Below are 18,451 nucleotides of genomic sequence, written 5' to 3'. Positions count from 1 at the left end.
TGGAGCATAATTCAATGCTTCAGTGGTTGATGAAAGAGACAGATGTCTCCATCTGTAGCTTCATAGTAAAAAGGTAAAGTCATATCATGCAAAAATCACACAGAGAAACTTTCTAGAGAAAGTCTGTGGGTACCAGCCACATGGCAATCACGGGAAGTTAGTCTGTAGTGCTCTGCATCTTACTGAACAAAAGAATTCACAGATATTTTTGGGAAGTTTTATCCTAGTTTCTAGTTGCTATAATCTCCAGCAACGTACCATCTATTTCTTGAGCTGGTGTTATGAAACTGCACCCTACGCTGGACTAGGGCAATACCGCACCTCCCGTGTTTACTTTAAGCATTAGTACAGTGCCAGGCAGAGCACAACATCTGAACTTGTAAGGTGCTTCACAACTGAAGCCTCAAAGAAACCAGTGGAGCCAGAATCACTTAATGACCAACGGGGGCACTAATGGGTTGGATCCTACAATGCACTAACACACACAAACTCATCGAAGAGATTTAATTTACCTTGACCTTGTAGTACTCCTTGACTTCAGGCTGAATGGAATCAAAATCGCCACTGATGTAATCGGGCAAGAAGCTGAAAGGAAAGCAATGAGCAGTGAAATGAAAAATTAATCCATCTTACTACATTTAATATTTATTTTCTCAAGAGCGTTAAGGGGTACAACCATTAATCGCTCAAGGGAACAGGAGTTAGTTAAAAGCACGTTAAATCAAGAGTTGATACGAGGTGATGCAAAATAAAGTAACAGACCGACTGTAAAACTGGTAAACGTAGTGTCCCTTCTTTGCTGAGGGAGCTACATATCGCTTAGATGCTTATACATCTCCCTGGGTCAGTAAGGAAGACTCGTATCTGCATGTTTCTAGAAAGAATCTAGGTTCTCAAATATCTTTCAAATGTACCATTCAGTCAGCAAAGTATTTGAAAAAAAAAAAACAACCGAGTGCTGTATGTCAAGCTTCAGAGGATATAGTTTGTCAGAAGATGATGATGATGCTTCTTCGACAGCTGGTATGCCACAAATGTTCCAAAGATCTGTATTTCAGTTGTTACTACAGAATCCCCTTTCTGTTCTTCTTTATTATTAAAAATTCTCCCCCCAAAATATGGAAGCCAAATGCTCAGTGATTTTTAAGTCATATCTTGGATGTACAAAACGTGTAGGAACTTGATTTCAAATCCTAATCATCATTTGGATAGTAATACTGGTGCAAAGCACATAGAAATTGTAATACTTGATTCTTGGTTTTTCATTGCAGAATGCTTAATAATGTTTACTGTATAAATTCTTATCAAATTTGTAACAAAACTTCAACTGTGCTAAAAAAAGCCACAAAAAGAACCAAACCACCAACTAAAAAAAGAACCCAACCAAACAAACCACAGAAACACAGCTTTCCATTGTGCACAACTCCTGGAGTTTTAAGAAGCAGCTAAGAAGACAGGTGAAAGTGTTGCCACTGTTTCAACAGATAAGGTTGAGTTTTGAAATTAAAGCTGCAATTTAAGTGTTCTCTAATAAATTAAATACATAGCTCCTCTTCTCCAAGGTTACTATACTTACAAGGGGTATGAGTTCATCAGCAAATTAGTTTTACTAATTTTTTTTATTTAGTGTAACTCAAGCTGAGTTACAAGGAATTGGGCAAAGCACAGTAGAACATATTTCTCTTCCACATGAATTTTAGAAGAATGCTGCAGGGTCTAAAAACTCCCCACTTCAGTAAAACCTAAAAAAATCTTATGTTCCGGCTCTGTTCAAAGATTTCAAAAGAGATACACCATCGCTGGCCACCACTTTCTTTGAAAACTGAAAGCTGCTTCAGCAGAACTGGTAAGTACAGTTGCTGCAAGTTAGCTCACGTGCAACTATGGCATTTCAAATTCACTGTTCTCTGCTATTACTAAGGCTGTTATAAAGGGATATGTTCTAAAAATAATCTCTCCAAAAGTGATGCTCCCACACTCACAGCAGGGGGAAAGGCAGTTCCTTCTGCATTGGGTTTTATCGAGGACACAGAAACCAACTAGAACAAACGCAAATGCTTCAGTGCTGTTTTATACGCCAAAGTCAGTATAGTTCAAAACCAGCAAAAACTGAACAGAAAATTAGATTTGCTCCTTCATTGTGAGACTGACCTTTTCAATGTACAAAAAAAATCCCACGTTTTAAAAATTTAAGTTGTAAATTGCTGCCTTTTTACTTTTCCACAAGTTTCCCTATGAAATACTTACTGCGTACAACAAGACTAAAAAACTACAACTAATCTTGTTCAATTTGTTATTTTCCTTTCATTTCTTCCTGATTGAAACAAAGCTATTAAAAGTAAACTCACTCTACGCGTTACAGTGATGGCTCCAAATGCAAGCCCTGGATGCGTCCCAGCAGGTTGGGCAGGAGGAACAACAGCCAGTTGCCAGAGAAAGCCGACTTGTTATGACATGCATATCCACTCTGATGAAAAAGCTGATGTCTTAAAGGTTGTTTATCTTACAGAAATGCAGTACATAAATCCAAAAGTATCTTTGTCATTTTGTTATCTACAGTAACTACAGACTACAGTGCTTTTAAATAATCAACCATTTCTCCTGAGTGCTTCAAGAGGCATAACTGGGAGCAGAATTAGCCAGAAAAGTACCTTCTCTGAATCAAATGCTTCTTCACAGATTTTACTCTCATCCAAAGTAAAACCATTTCCATAACAAAAGCCAGCTGAAGTTCTGTCTGAATTTTTACAAGCAAAAGAAACAAGACATTTGGTTGCGCCTCCCACATGCTCTGCCAGGGCTCCTGGCTACACTGCCTGTATGTGTCTCCTCTGCCAGGAAGCTCTATGTCCATTTTCAAAACATCTTCTCTAAATGGTTCACCTGTAGCCACCACAAAGCCAGAAATGACTAACAGAGGAAGGAAACTGGGAACTTCAAAGTTTCAAAAAGTATAAGCCTCGTATTAGTGAACATGGCCTTTTCCTAGAATAGCATCAATTCTTTCTTCTTTTCTTCTTCTTCCCTTTGACAATCAGCAGAAACAAGGAAAATACACTCTTGATGAATTCAAAAAATATCGCTCATAAGTAAATCTCAACTAGCACTGTCTGCTTCACAAACATCATAAAACATTTCGGCTTTATCGTCAGAGGATGGCTGCTCTTTGTAGCTCATTGACCACGCGTGCCCACAAAAGCAAGCCAACATACAGCCACAAGTCAAAACTGTGGCTTGGTCCTCTTAAGCTCTGTGGAACAAATTGCCTGATTCAGGTGAGAATTTAGTCAAACCTCTTCTCCAATTAACACGAGTGAAGAAGAGTGTGCAGAATTGTCCTAGGCTGACTAACCTCAGAGAAGGTCAGCACTAGCTGACATAGAAAATGGGGAAATAGTTGGCAGAGATATATATGGAAAAAAACCCCATACTAAAGTAACTTAAGAGTATTTTGTAATAATTGGTTTTCACTTGTTTGCTTTGGTATACTTTTGTATTTACTCCACAATACAGAATAGTCCAGGAGAAGAGGCTCTGGAGGATCACATGTCAAGCTTACTACTATATGAGTGGAAGAAATTGTGTCAGAAAAAAGTAACAAGGCAGGCCCCTCCATAAAATTTAAAACAGCAGCCCTTATTTAAAGTATGGATTAAAATCAGGTATTATATTAGTCTAACCCATGCTTTTCTACCCTCTGACCTCAAAATCATGAATAATTCTTATCCTGTAGCATAACTGTATTGAAGATGACATATATTTCAGTGACATATATGGCACGTATCCTTTAACGGAGGAGGTTATCTTTTTGCCTATGATGGCAATTCCTTTTCAAAGTGCAATTTAAAATTTTAATTTCTAAACAGTCCAAATGATGCAGTCTACTGCATTTCAGAACCATGTTTTACTAGTCTCATTAGCTATTAATTATCACTATGCAGATAAGGTCATGACCAGCTCAACTGGCTTGATTCTCTGCTGCTTTACACTGACATTTATCAATAGTGAGTCAACTCCATAATCCTAATGGGACCCAAAGTATAAAACTCATATGAGATCAGCTTAGTCTACCAAGCCTTTTCTAGCGACATCAAGCAGCATAACACCAGGAACTGAGCTACAAAAAACCCTCAGAGGCTTTGGGGCAGCCAGAGTTTTTCTTTCTCTTTACTTCTGATTCTCTTCCCTTTTGAGCGGGTTGTTTTTTCATTTTGGTTTGGTTTTGTTTGGTTGGTTGCATTTTTTTTTCTGTTCTCATCAGGGCATTTTAGAGTTATACAGCATCCACCTAAGATGAGCGTGGAGTCAGGAGGGCCAGGATTGCTTTCAGGTTAGGACCTGAAGGCACTTCCATAGCAGACTGCTTATATTTCATGTATGTACCTTTAAAAAAAAGAACAAAAAAACAAAACACAACACAAACCCCACAGAGTTTCTCTATGAAACCTTTAAAGGTTTAGCTAGCTTACCAAGGAAAAACAGCATTATTTCTCATAAGTTTTGAGATAGATCCCAGTTAGGGGATTTATCCAAACTGAATAAAAGCTGAATGTTGACTGAACAGTTTTATGAACTCCCAGGATACTGGGCTGGAGAGCAGGAAAAAAAAAGATTCGAGCAAGTCTGCCATAGTTTCAAGATAAACTAATGAAATTTTAGTCACAAGTACCATAAAACAGCAATTGACTCTTACAATAGACACAGATTACAAAATAAATAGAAGCTATTTAAACTCTGGGGTTCTCATGCTAAGTAAGCACAACTGTGCCTTTTGCCTTCAAGAAAGCCATGTAATGGACACAGCTTAATTCAAGAAGCAGTTTTGTTTTAAAATATTCAACACTAATGAACAGCATATTAAATTTAAAACATCAGAATACTAGGTTCTTTATTCACTCACTTTAAGAGTTCAGTGTGGAGTGGTAAATATGCCTTTTTATACAGTTATGAAAAAGAAAAAGAACCCAACACATCACACTTTAACAGTTTAGAATAAAAAACTGTGCTGCCTCCTTAAATAAATTGCTCTGGCACAACTGTTCAGTTCTATCATTAATTCAAAGTTACAGTTTCCTAGTACTATTGACTTTTCTTGTGATGTAGCTCCTTTAGCACATAATTGTCTGCAATTAACCTTTTTTAAACAAATGTTAACATCAGAGACATGAACATTTAAAGGCAGTATCTGTGGTACCCTTTGCTTCCTTCAGTTACAGCACAGAAAACAATCTCACGCAGACAAGCCGTACGTATCCCAGCTGTACGATTCGAGGGCACAGAGTGGGTTCCTTATGCTTTTTTTTTCAGTACTAAAAATAAGTTTCAAATCGGTGCCTTTTACCCCAGACTAACAGACACACACAAGCTACTTCCCAGTAGAAAAACTCCATTGAAGATAAAATGCTGCAGACTTAACATGAAGCAAAGTCACTAAAGTCATCTTTGACTTTTGTAAGCATCTAGTATTTTGATATACAGGAGATAAAGCACTCGAGCATTACTTCAGGATAAATATTAAAATGACAGTTTAACAGGAGGACCCCAACAAACAAAAATTAATGCCCCCAAATCTACACTTGCTAACTGTTAAGATGCACTTTCAGCTTGCCCTCTTCACTCTTGGTCTTGAGTAGAAGGGTGACAGTGGGCTGTTCTCATCAGAAAGGCGTTAAGTCTGTTTAAATCTGTCAAAAGTATACTGTTAACTGATGTGAAGATCAAAGTGTCTTTTTAACTCCCAGATACAGGTACAGCACAAGTAGATGCCATTTGTATTATGTCTCAAAGCAGCATACTCAGATGCCCTATCTAGTTGTACAGAGGTGAGTACCTGGGGAAGGAAGAGATGTCAGATTGCAAGAATATTCAGAGTTAATGTCTATTCAATCTATAAATACCTTCCCGGTATTACCTGCAAGGTAATATCTTCTGAAGCTCAGAAGCCGAACACTAAATACCCATACAATTAATAAACTTTAAATTGACTATATAAAGAAAAATGCGTGGTTTTTTTTTTGATTCATCTTGAACAGATCACACTAAGGATTCCATAACTTATTACTGCCTTCAGGCCTCAAAAAACAGCTAATCCATAGTCCTTACTTACCTCCTCCACCCTCCACTTCCCCATCAAGACTCTCCTGAAGTCAGCTAGCTTACTTATTCTGCCTCCATGGTTCACATCACTGTTATTTCAATCCACAAAGCCTCCCTTATCACTATATAGTATTTGTATTAGGGTAGCACTGACATGTTGTGCTAGTTGCTGTATGAATTCAGGAAAAAACAACAGAACCCTCCCAGTTGCCCATCCCTTCTTCCAAGACCTTAATAAACCCTAACCCAAGACCTTAACAAACCTTACGTAATTGCTTACACAGAACATAATGCCCAAACATTTTGTACATTATAATAAACCCAGATGAGATTTAACAAGACTTAAAAAAAAAAAAAATAAATAAATGGGGGGGGTGGGAGGACGGGACAACAAGACAGTACTGCAACTGCAGACCCCAGTTTCACAAAGAAAGCAAGTATATGTATACATCAGACCATACACAGATAGCAGACCAGTGTGACCCTGCCAGAATTCTTTACACAGGCTGTTACCAAACCTGTGGATTACAGTCAGGAAGTTCTGCGGTTAAAAATACTTGCTAATGTTTGGCAACCTTGGAGAACAGCCTCTTTTCCCCTTACTTTTTAAAGACCTTAGTGTTAAAGAGCATAAAAGTATTATTTGCAAATGCTATGATTTAAAGAAAAAGATAAAAGTGTGTGAAGATATGAGGGCAATAATGCATTCATTTATGCTTGCCTGGTATGCAGTGTCACCTTGCAAATAAAAAAAAAAATCTGAAATAAATTGTAGAACATATTCCCCTCAGCTCAAACTGCTATGCAAAGCACACGTGGGGGGAAGATCTTCTGCAGGGGACAGCCAACTTGGTCCCATTATCATTAACAAAAATCAAGCAGCTAACGCCCTGCCTCAAAACCTTATCCCTCAGTGACAAAGTGTTAATGATGGCTACAATTGTTGCATTTTTCTTTTTAAATGTCAATATTTGAACACTGTTCTCCGGTTACAATCAATACAGTACAAAATAAAACGAAGCTCCGAGATTTAAGAACTGTTCACTTATTTTCCATGGTGCTGAACACTCTCCTGTGCTTAGGTAAATACTTCCGGAAAAACCCAGGACACACAGGACAAGAAACTCCCAGACTGCTGTTAAGTACCTGTGGCTTCTTATTACCACCAGACTGATGCGTTGCATAAAATAAAGGATGCGCGAATGCAGTGCTGTTGCCAACACCTTAGAGCCAATTAAAGCTGAAACTATTCAGCACCTCTCAGAAGAAACTCAGCACCTCACAGGCTCAAGCACCATGTCTTACTGCTGGATCCTTAGTAAAAGGATCAAAAAAAGGGGGGCTTGAGCTGCGAGTTTTCATCTTTGCACAGGGCAACATGGTTTAGGGCAGCATATTTATTCAGTGGCAGAATAAGCACCAGTGCCTCACCACAAGTCACTCACAAGCACATGAATTTGAAAGCTGGGGAAAGGTAAGTACCCATCCAGAAGCACCAGTCTTCTAGGGCACGAGGCCAGAGGAAAAGGGAGAGAAGATGAGCAATGTAACCTGGACTGCCTCCAAAAGGTGAGGGTATTTGCCTGACTGAGAAGATAGAGTCTGTCAAGACCCCCCAAACTGTTTTCCCTCTTTTCGTGTCAAAGCATGGCAGAATTTGCCAAAAAAATTGAAGAAAACCAGCCGCTACATTATAGAAAAGTAAACTGTTCACTATTAACATTTTGGAGACTGTGTGAGGAATCAGAGGGACGGGACCTAAAACCTGGTAAATTTAGATCGAAGGAGTCACAAAATTACACAAACTGAGAACTAGATACTAGTCTCAAACTGGCAGCACTGGAAGCCAGAGCCAGCTCAGGGTTTCTTCATGGAGGGCCACCAAAGTTGGATTTCACCGCTCCAAGGTGAGAACAAACTTTTCCAAGACAAGATAAACAATTTCTCTTCTTTCCCAGAAGAGCTAGAAACATGCATATTATATTTTTTTCTTCATAATTAGATAGTTACTAACAACCCCTACAGTGTGGCTTGAAAACTCATTATACAATTCTAAAAGTCAGTTTTGATGACGAGTATTTTAACTCTACGTGTCCTTTCACACCAGTAAGAACACTTAAAAGTCAAGCACAGTAAGCAGTGACATGTGAAAGACATTCACTGGGATTTCTTTGCTTCCATAATTTACTTACTCTTGCCTGAGTACTTAAATTCCTGCTCTGAGTTCAGCATCTGTTTATGTACTTCCAAAAACAGGGAAGACAACCTATGCAGGAGAGGTTGAATTTGAAGAAGCCTTTTGCTTCTTCAGGGCTTGAAACTGCAGTTAGTAGCTTGCAGCAGAAATCCTTTAGAGACATTTCTACACAATGACTCACGAGTGCAACAAGAAGAGATTTATCCCCCTACTGAGCAACCTGTTCCAGCCGGCAAGGAGAGACCTGCAGATTTGCAAAAGTCCTGATTATGCTTCTCCCGTTTGGGCCTGCATTTTCTTTTCTGATATCCACGTACACATACTTTTATAGATTAATTTTCTGTTTCATGGCCAGAAAAGAGACATCTTCCTCCTTATAGATAAGTGTGACCAGCGATAAAAGGTGAATTGCCACACAAAAGTTTATTAAAACACACCTACTCACAAGACATGAAGTCTTAAGGAGGAAACCGGAACATCTGATGACAATACAACCACTGAAAGGCAAAGCTGATTCCTGTATCGTTAAAGTAAATGTCTTCTGTCCTGGGCTCTAATTGCCTGTAGAGCAACTACTGAGCAAACTTCTGACCCTTTTTACTTTTTGGTGCAGATGTGCTTGAGTAGCTTAAATATTTTAATAAAATTTCTTCATGATTTGAGCCTTTATACCGATAAGGTACATAACATTTCGCAGAGAAATAATGCATCGAGGATCCTGAAAACACTCGGGCTACACAGAGGAACAAAGCATATCGCTTCATCTTTTTAGGCAATGTGAACCACGCAGGAAGGAATGGAGAAAATACACGTAATGGCAGACAGCTGTTTGAAGTCTGTTGTCTCTGTACAGCTGAAATTTGGTCAGTCAGTGGGAGGCAGAAGTTTTATTAAACCTTTCGCTGCTGACCTCTGCTGCAGCTTCTCTAGAGCTGACAATGAACCAGGATATTCTGCCAGAGCATTAGCATTTCAAAAGGTACCTACACCTCTTGTCCAGCACAGCAGCATTAATTAGAGAGAAAGCAGAAGATAAATGCGCATACCAAATGAGAGTTGGGCTCTATCTGATGCTCAGTAACCTTTCCCAAAAAGCATCCTCACTTTTATCAGATTAACTCAAGTGAGTATTCTCCATTTCTATACAATTTAGCTGTACAATATACAACCCTCTTTCATTTTCTAGAACTTGTGTCTTAGACAAGAACATCTTGCAAAGTTTACTAGAAATTCTTTTAAGTTTAGTACTAGTTGCAAAGGTGAAAGGTTGCCCTCAAGATCTCTGAAACCACTGGTGGAATAGTGTTTAATATAGCAGTGACCCTGTCTTCAGTGAGCTGGAGCACCATAGCTGGGTAAGGCTTCTGCAGCTGGCAGAGAAATCCTACTCACTTTAATCCTTGTCTTACCCTCCTCACGGTGTCACTGCCTCTACAGAGCCGAAGTACCAGTATGGATATTTTAGTTACCAAAGTCAGCAGGTTTACACTTGTGAACACACATATGCAGTTCTCGCTTTCTCAAGTAAGATTAGAAATATTTCCAGCTACGATTTTGGTGAGCAGAGCTATAACTGAAATGCCTCTGATAAACCTCTAATTAAAAAAATAAAAACCTCTTTTATAGTTACCTGACATAGGGATGAAATGAAGAAACAAAATAAAGCTGCAACTCTCCTGTATAAATAAATCTACCTTCTGATTGCAACCTAATGTACTTGTTTGAAGTACTTTTTTCTATCAAAGTTTTCTTTGTTCCATGTTTTTTAAGGAATAAATACGAAGGGACTGATGAAACATGTTCATCTAAGGAAATGTTGGCTATCTCTTGCTGGTTTTTTGTTGTTTGTTTTTTTTTTTTTTCTGTAAAATGTTTAGACTGCTGAAATAAACAGATAGTTTCATACCTATGCTCTGCGACTTAATAGATGACAGGTGGACAAAAGGATGTCTGGTTGACAGCGACTTGCTGGACGTAAACTTTTATTTCTTTCTACTGTTCCTTAGTGAACAAATCTACAGGTGAGGAAACCTAGTAACACGTAAGGAAACCTGTGGCAGTGCCACCCTGACCACTGTAAGGGGCTGTCTGCTTTCCCAAAGACTGCCTCTCCCAAATGCAAGGAAACCTGCTAATCTTGCCGTTAACATCTTTCTTTTGCTTTGTTGCAGTCCGAATCTCCAATCTGGTGAATGAGACAGGTGCCCTAGTGGTGGAGGACGCAGAGAAGGCAGAGTTACTGAATGCCTTCTTTTCGTCGGTCTTCACTGCTAAAGCTGTCCCTCATGAATCCCACCCTCTGAAGGCAAAAGGGGAGGTCTGGAGAGTGGAAGATTTTCCCTCAGTTGAGGAGGACCGGGTCAGAGACCACTTGGCCAAGCTGGACATTCATAAGTCCATGGGCCCTGATGGCATGCATCCGCGAGTGCTGAGAGAGCTGGCGGATGTTATTGCTAGACCACTCTCCATCGTCTTTGAACGGTCATGGAGAACAGGAGAGGTGCCTGAGGACTGGAGGAAGGCCGACATCACTCCAATCTTCAAAAAAGGCAAGAAGGAGGACCCAGGGAACTACAGACCGGTTAGTCTCACCTCTGTCCCTGGGAAGGTATTGGAGCGACTCATTCTGGATGTCATCTCCAATCACGTTGAGGAACAGGAAGTTATTGGAAGTGGTCAACATGGATTTACCAAGGGTAAATCGTGCTTGACCAATCTGATAGCTTTCTATGATGTTATAACTGGTTGGCTGGATGAGGGGAAAGTCGTGGATGTCATCTACCTTGACTTTAGCAAGGCTTTTGACACTGTCTCCCATGACATCCTCATTAGGAAGCTGAGGAAGTATAGGCTAGATGAGGTGACAGTGAGGTGGATTGAGAGTTGGCTGCGGGACAGGACTCAGAGGGTTGTGATCAGCGGCACAGAGTCTAGTTGGAGGCCTGTAACCAGTGGTGTCCCCCAGGGGTCAATACTCGGTCCTATTTTGTTTAATATATTCATTAATGACCTGGATGAGGGGACAGAGTGTATCCTCAGCAAGTTTGCTGATGATACCAAACTGGGTGGGGTGGCTGACACCCCAGAGGGCTGTGCTGCCATCCAGCGTGACCTGGACAGGCTGGAGAGCTGGGCAGAGAAGAACCTAATGAGGTTCAACAAAACCAAGTGCAAGGTCCTGCACCTGGGGAGGAGGAATGCTAGGCACCAGTACAGGTTAGGGGCTTACCTGCTGGGAGATAGCTTGGAGGAGAAGGATCTGGGGGTTGTGGTAGACAGTAAATTATCCATGGCCCAGCAATGTGCCCTTGTCGCCAAAAAGGCCAATGGAATCCTGGGCTGCATAGGGAAGAGTGTGGCCAGTAGGTCGAGGGAGGTCATTCTCCCCCTCTACTCGGCACTGGTGAGGCCACAACTGGAATACTGTGTCCAGTTTTGGGCTCCCCAGTTCAAGAGGGACAGGGAACTGCTGGAGCGAGTCCAGCGAAGGGCAACTAAGATGATTAAGGGCTTGGAGCATCTGCCTTATGAGGAAAGGCTGAGAGAGCTGGGACTCTTTAGCCTGGAGAAGAGAAGGCTGAGGGGAGACCTGATTATGGCATACAAGTATCTAAGGGGTGGGTTGAAGAAGGATGGAGCCAGGCTCTTTTCATTGGTTCCAAGTGACAGGACGAGGGGCAATGGGCACAAGTTAGAACACAGGAAGTTCCGTTCAAATACACGGAAACAGTTCTTTACGGTTCGGGTGACAGAGCACTGGAACAGGCTGCCCAGGGAGGTTGTGGAGTCCCCTTCCCTGGAGATTTTCAAGACCCGCCTGGATGCAGTCCTGAGTAATGTGCTCTAGGCAATCCTGCTTTAGCAGGGGAGTTGGACTAGATGATCTCTAGAGGTCCCTTCCAACTCTGATAATTCTGTGATTCTGTGATCTCCTCCTGGCACCCAGTGCAGCTTCCAATGCTCCCCAAAGAAAAGGGCTTTGTAGAACTTGGCCATTCCCACCACAGGGAAGCTCTCTGCACCTCCGTGGATGGTCTATCTGAAAAGCGGAGAGAGCAATCACACAGCCATGGTATCCAGTGTGAGGGTGGAAAACGTTCCTGAGGAGAAAAAAAACCTGAATTTGGCTCTGGCCAAAGCATCACGCCAAATGCTTTTCATTTCTCAGGGCTTCCTTCACCCCCTGAAAGCAGCAGTTGTCAGACAGATACTCAGAAAGTATAATCTTTTCCCATCTTCAGCTACTGTCTAATGCTGGAGTAACTCTCCAGCAGCTAATCGAGCCAAGATAACTTACAGAAGCTGAGATGTAGTTTATAATCATTATTTCATAATTTAGCCCACAGCCATTAGATATTAAAATCAGGAAGCGGGCTGCCTCTTCCCAGACATCTCTCGCACCTGTGTAGTCATTACTTAGGCCACACTGTACTCATTTGACCTACCAATATTTCACCTGCAGCTTATTAAAACTAATTTTACCAAAGAAATAGCGATCCTAAGCACAACATACAACAGCTATCATAACAATCACAGGAGTCTGCCCTGGCTTTTACCTCTGGTACAGACTCGGCAGTCCTAACTATTGAGAAAGAACTAAGAGCAAATATATCAAAGGCAGCAAAGTTCTGCAAGAGGTCAAGGTCTACAAATAACTCTTCCTTCAGATCGCATTAGAAGACATCTACCACTGCAAGGCTTTAACTACAGAAATCACTAATGAGCACCCACATGCTAAAATCCTCACTGGATCCCAATCCTTCAAACCCGCACACGTACAGCCTTGCTCAGCACACGCATCCAGCAGCGCTCCTCTCCGGGAGAGGGAAGCTGTCCATCAGCTCCATCTGAAAACAGCACAGCTGCATGCAGCACAGCTGGTGAGTCAGAACCCACAAGGAGTTCAACACAAACTTATATTCAGGAGCCAACTCATGCTTGTATTCAGACTTTGCAGATCAGAAGAGGGTGTAAAATTAATTTCTTGTATTTCACTACATTTATTTGGAAAATTGCTAGGTTTTAATCTTTGCTAAAAAACAACAACAACAACAACAACAAAACAACAAAAAAACAACAAACCAACACTAAAAACCCAACAAAGTGTAAGCGTGACCTAGAGAAATCAAAAGGGGTCTGTGAAGGGTCTCCAAGGCTACATTGAGAACTTGGTTGACTGAAGTGTGTATAAATCTGAGCTAGCTTTAAAATAGCTCAGAGACTGGTAGTACAGTAGTTACAATGGCAGTGGCTGCCGTGCCGCTGTGTTTGTTTCCTGGACAATATCAGCTTCAGATATAACAGTCTTAACTGTGTTCAAGAAACAAATACGTGTGCGTGTATTCACTTCCCCCAGTCCATTAGTCAGACTGGGGTGCTATAGTGTGTTTTCAGTAAATTAAGTAGGTATGCCCTACTATTGCTATTAAGTCTTTTATTTAATGCCCAAACTGTGGCTGGCACTTATCTACCAGATTCCTATTGTATGTGCCTTAGAAAGCGTAGAGCCGGCTGTCATCATTAAGGTTTCATCAAAAGCAAGGAAATTGTACTACGGAGGGAAGGTTTGAAGAGAACCTGAGCTAGCCCTCCAGTTTGTAGCTGCACCGCTAAGTTTACTGTCACTTCGCAATATAGTATTCAAAGCACAAATTATATCATTTCGGTAACTACCTACCTGACAGATATCAAATCCAGGCAGGTAAATGTACAGATTTAGTGCTCATTCATAAATGGCATTCAAAAATGGCAATCACAGAGAAAACTGTACACACAACTGAGGCATTAGAAAAATTACAAACATACGTGATACGTAGTTCTCTGTTCTCAGTCCCCGCCCCTCCTTCCCCCCTTTTTGTCTATATGGGTTAAAAACAACCTTAGACAGAAAATTCCTCATTCTGGATAAGTAGTGCATAGTCCAAAGAGCCCTCATCTCGGGCACTCTACAAGTAATTTTCTATCAAGTAGAATAACTGAAAAAAAAACCAAAAAACATTTAATGTAAACCCTGATGCTATTAGTGCCTTGCTTATCATATGAAATTTTTAACAATACCCCCGTATCAACCTCACAATTTATTATGATTAAAAAAACATTTATAAAACCCTTAACTGCCATCCTATGAAGTTCTATTATTGTCATTACCACTTTCATTTAATCTTTTATTAAATTTCAACACACTAATTAACTTTTCTTTAAGAATCAGAAAAAAATCTTAAGAACACAGATCTACCTATAAATAATACAAATGCAATGATGAGCTCTTATTAAAAGCCATTCCATTGTATATAGTGATAGTACTTGTTCCTCAGGGAAGACATTCAGAGGTCTAATTTCCCTGCTGCCATCTGCAGCCTTTGACACTACAAGAAGGGAGAGAAGAACTCTGAGCGAGCACAGCATTACACATACCCGCTTTGGAAATGTAATTAGTGTGTACCAAGATCCCCTGAGAGTAGCCCAAAGACCACCACAGGTGACGTGATGTAATGTAACTGCCATTCGAGATGTCATTTAATAGAAGGGTGAGGTTCTGGATTACAGTGGGGCCCGTTCCTTCAGCATAAAATTCACTACTAATTTTTTCCACTTTTTAATAAATGCAGGTCATAAATATAAGTTTGTGAAAAATGTGTAAAGTTGGGAGGAATGGACCCATCTTCCTGATAAGGAGGTGAGAGACCCATACTTTACCGGAATGACAGAAAAACTATCACTGAAGTTACTTTTGTAATTGTCCTCAGAAAGAAATGGAAAGTCCTCCTGAAGACTGACAGAGAACTCCATCTCGTTGTCAGCAAAACCATCACGTAAATCGTAGGTTGTTAAGCTCAGATGCAAAACAAGCCTACACCAGCCAGTTACAGCCAGCAAGCTAGTAACAAACAGGAATTCATACTTGCATGTTGATAAAAAGGCACAAAGATTTCGGACCGTTCCCACCTTCCAATTCCGCTCTGTGCACTCTAGGTGCAACGCACCTACTCTCCCTCTAGGTAGCAATGACCGGTGTGGTTCACACTGCAGCAGTTTCGGGGGGTCCCACGACTAGTGTTTTCAGCAATGTGGCCCCTAACTTCCTAAAACACCACCTCTCTTACCTAGGTCCATGATAGAGAGGGAGGTGGTGACCAGAAACTCCCCCTCTCAGAGCTGTGGGACCACAGTTGGGTCCAAGGTCCAAGAAGGGCAGGCTGCAGCATCAATGAGCTGATGCAGCTTTTCCAGAAGCCAGGCTGTGGAACTGAAGAGCGGTATCTTTTCGGTTGTACTCCTGGCTGATGTTGGTACATGGAAGGGCTGATGTAAAGTAGAAGGATTCTCAATTTTAAAAAAAATTTACAAAATGCAGGTTCCTAGATTCATGCCTATGCTTTGTCTAGCCCCAGAATGAGTAGCTTTCCCTATCCCTTTCTTTCACAAGGTGGGAAGAACAGTTTACAAATGCAGCTTTCATATGAAACAAAAAAAAATTAAAAAATTACTTTTAAAACACAGAAGTAAGGAATTAAAACTACAGCCATGCTTTTGTCCTCTAGATTCTTACAATATGTTCAAAGACTAAAATCATTCACTCTTCAGAGATAACGGAGTGGAGGTAGCCAGTGTATGAATGTCTGAATCGGCTGATTTACAGTGATGGTTGGGGGAAAAAAAAAAAAAAATCCAGAAAAATCTACATTTGGATTGACAACTTGTCTATGGGCCTGTGCCAAGATCCTGCCTAATACGCTTGAACATGCTGAAATATTAAACCTCAGAAGCACAAGAGCTAAAAGGGAAATTTTGATGAGCTCTTAAACAGGGTCATGAACATGATTGTATTTCTGCTGGCGCTACTGAAAGAAGTCAAAACTTGCCACGGCTTTTCCAGTGCGAACACGGCAAAGAAAGCACTTTCCACTCTGATTAAAAATGAGATCCTGCAGAACAGGGACGGCATCACCCTCCTGATGAAAGCCCTCTTCAGCATGTCAGGAATGCTATTAGAGTTCTCAAAACCACTCCTGAGGTATATTACGATCACATATATGCATGACAGCAGTGACCACTTAATCCCCCTTCTGTCATAGGCAAGTTGGAGAATAAAAATTACACTGACACCCAAGGGTATTTCATAATAAAATACAAAGTAAAATAATAAATTTGCAGATGATTTTGGCTTTGCATCGTGGTACTGCATTATACACCAAATATTCCTGCCCTCTCATTCATTACTATTTAATTACAACAGAATACCTTTTTTTCAGACTTAATTAACCTCTGAAAGGAGTTTGTGACCTTGGGACCCTCCTGCACACTTGCAACGTGCTGTTAGAATATTGCTCTGCCAGGAAACATTTCCTTTAATGCTGAGATTTTATGAAATGCACAGGTTTTTTTGGGGGCGGACACCCGGAATATAAGAACCCTGCATGTGGTCACTTAATGAACAGAAGCTAGAACTTATCAGTTACAATCATAAATCAATACTAGAATAACATTAAAAGATGCCACAAGAGTTTCCCCAGCAGACAGGCTCATTACAGTGAACATAATCATGGACACTCTTCCCTCTTACTTTCACTGTGGGATAAAGCAGAGGGAATAAGGAAACAAGGAGGGTTTTGCCCACGTAATTCCTATTTAAGACAGCAGAAGCTTTAGTGTCCCACCAAGTCCAAGGACAGTGTAGCACAGTTCCAGCTCCTGTCTTTGTCGGAAAATGCTGTTCAATTTGAAATGCTGTGACTCTAAAAGGAAATCAGAGAGCAGTAACCTTTTCACTAGATGAGAGGCAGAACCACAGCCCGTGCAGCTGCTTTCATTGCTTTGCTGCAAAGCTTCCAATGATGGATCAATGTTGGCCCCTTGGTGCCAATCAGAGCGGATCAATAACTCACTTGCTAGCAATGTTAACTCTTAAAAAAGGGTTCTTCATCATCCTGATAATTCCCTCTGAGACCTAACACCCCCATCAATCCATGCGTGCTGCTCATACAATTCCCTCCCGGACAAAACCACCCCCAAAATCACCTTATGCACGGTTCTCTTTTTTTCCTAAAATTAAAGGAACAGAAAGAGATATTGGCAGTCACATCTGTCACTTTCTTAATTAAAAGTATTTGCTGTCAAACCTCGCAGATGATGTGTTAACAAAAAAAGGGCATTGAATTGTTTACTGACTCTTTTTCAGTTGCATTTTTGGGACAGTCTGCCTTTCTTCCACCACTCAAAATACTTTAATGCACACAATTATAATCTGATCTTTCACCAGCATTTCACATGCCTGCTGCAGCTAATAAAATTAGAAAACATTAATCCTCTCACAGATACTGCTGGAACTTGCAGAGGCAAAACACATTTTTGTCTTTACTACTGTAGAGCCTTCATTTCTTTCTTTCTTGTGACAAAATTAACAGTTGCTCCACTGGAGTGATTAGCTTGGTTCATTCCAGAGAATCTTCTCCTTTTCAACTTTATTATCAAAAACATTTCTACCCCCTTCCCATCTTTTTCCTTGTACCCTTTTTTTCTCCATCCCTTTCAATTTTTGCCTTTTTTAAATTGTGCATGTACCAACTCTCACCTAACCTGTTTGGGTCTCCTAAACACCAAGGCAAAAGCCCTGCTGACAAAGAAACAGAAATATTCAGACCACATGATTTCAAGCCCTTGCCCAGTAACTCCACTTCTGCACAGAGGAGATGACAACCACAGGCACTGGTCAATGCTCTGGCCCACAGCTGGATGACCTGCACTCTGAATGATGTCATTGGACTTTTAACACACACCAACTGCAGGGGATTAAAAAAAAAAAAAAAAAAAAAATCACTCTACTACCCACTCATGTGCTTTAAAAAAAAAAAAAAAAGCCAACCTAAAAATCCTACTACCCTACTAAATATTTTGAGCTACATCTGAATACCAATCTCTCTTTTATGCTGAAGAAAAAGGCAGAGGAAGTCCTAAGGCGCAGCCTTTTATCCACTGCCATTGCTACCCACTGTTTCATTGTTTTGTACATCAGGCACTCTAAAAATATACCTTTTCTAACCTGCTGATCCTTATCAATCTTCTTTACTGGCATCCTATTAGCTCTCTCCACAGTAATGGGATAACCCAGTCTCAAGATGCAAATCCCTAATATTGCCTTCACTTGGACAGTCACTCTTC

At 40.7% G+C, this 18,451-nt stretch overlaps 1 protein-coding gene across 1 annotated transcript in view; it reads right to left on the bottom strand.

Annotated features, from left to right (window-relative positions):
- The window catches only part of TPK1 (thiamin pyrophosphokinase 1), a 314,822-nt gene that overhangs the window by 162,515 nt on the left and 133,856 nt on the right, over nt 1-18,451 (bottom strand). Inside the window, exon 4 of the mRNA XM_082480043.1 lies at nt 513-585. Coding sequence (XP_082336169.1) covers nt 513-585 — 73 coding nt within the window. The remainder of the gene's footprint in view (nt 1-512; nt 586-18,451) is intronic.

This window comes from Vanellus vanellus (genome assembly GCF_965231255.1).
Source record: "Vanellus vanellus genome assembly, chromosome: 2".
Taxonomy (NCBI): Eukaryota; Metazoa; Chordata; class Aves; order Charadriiformes; family Charadriidae; genus Vanellus; species Vanellus vanellus.
The sequence above is the reverse complement of the archived record's forward strand: the minus strand, read 5'-3'. Positions and strand labels throughout refer to the sequence as shown.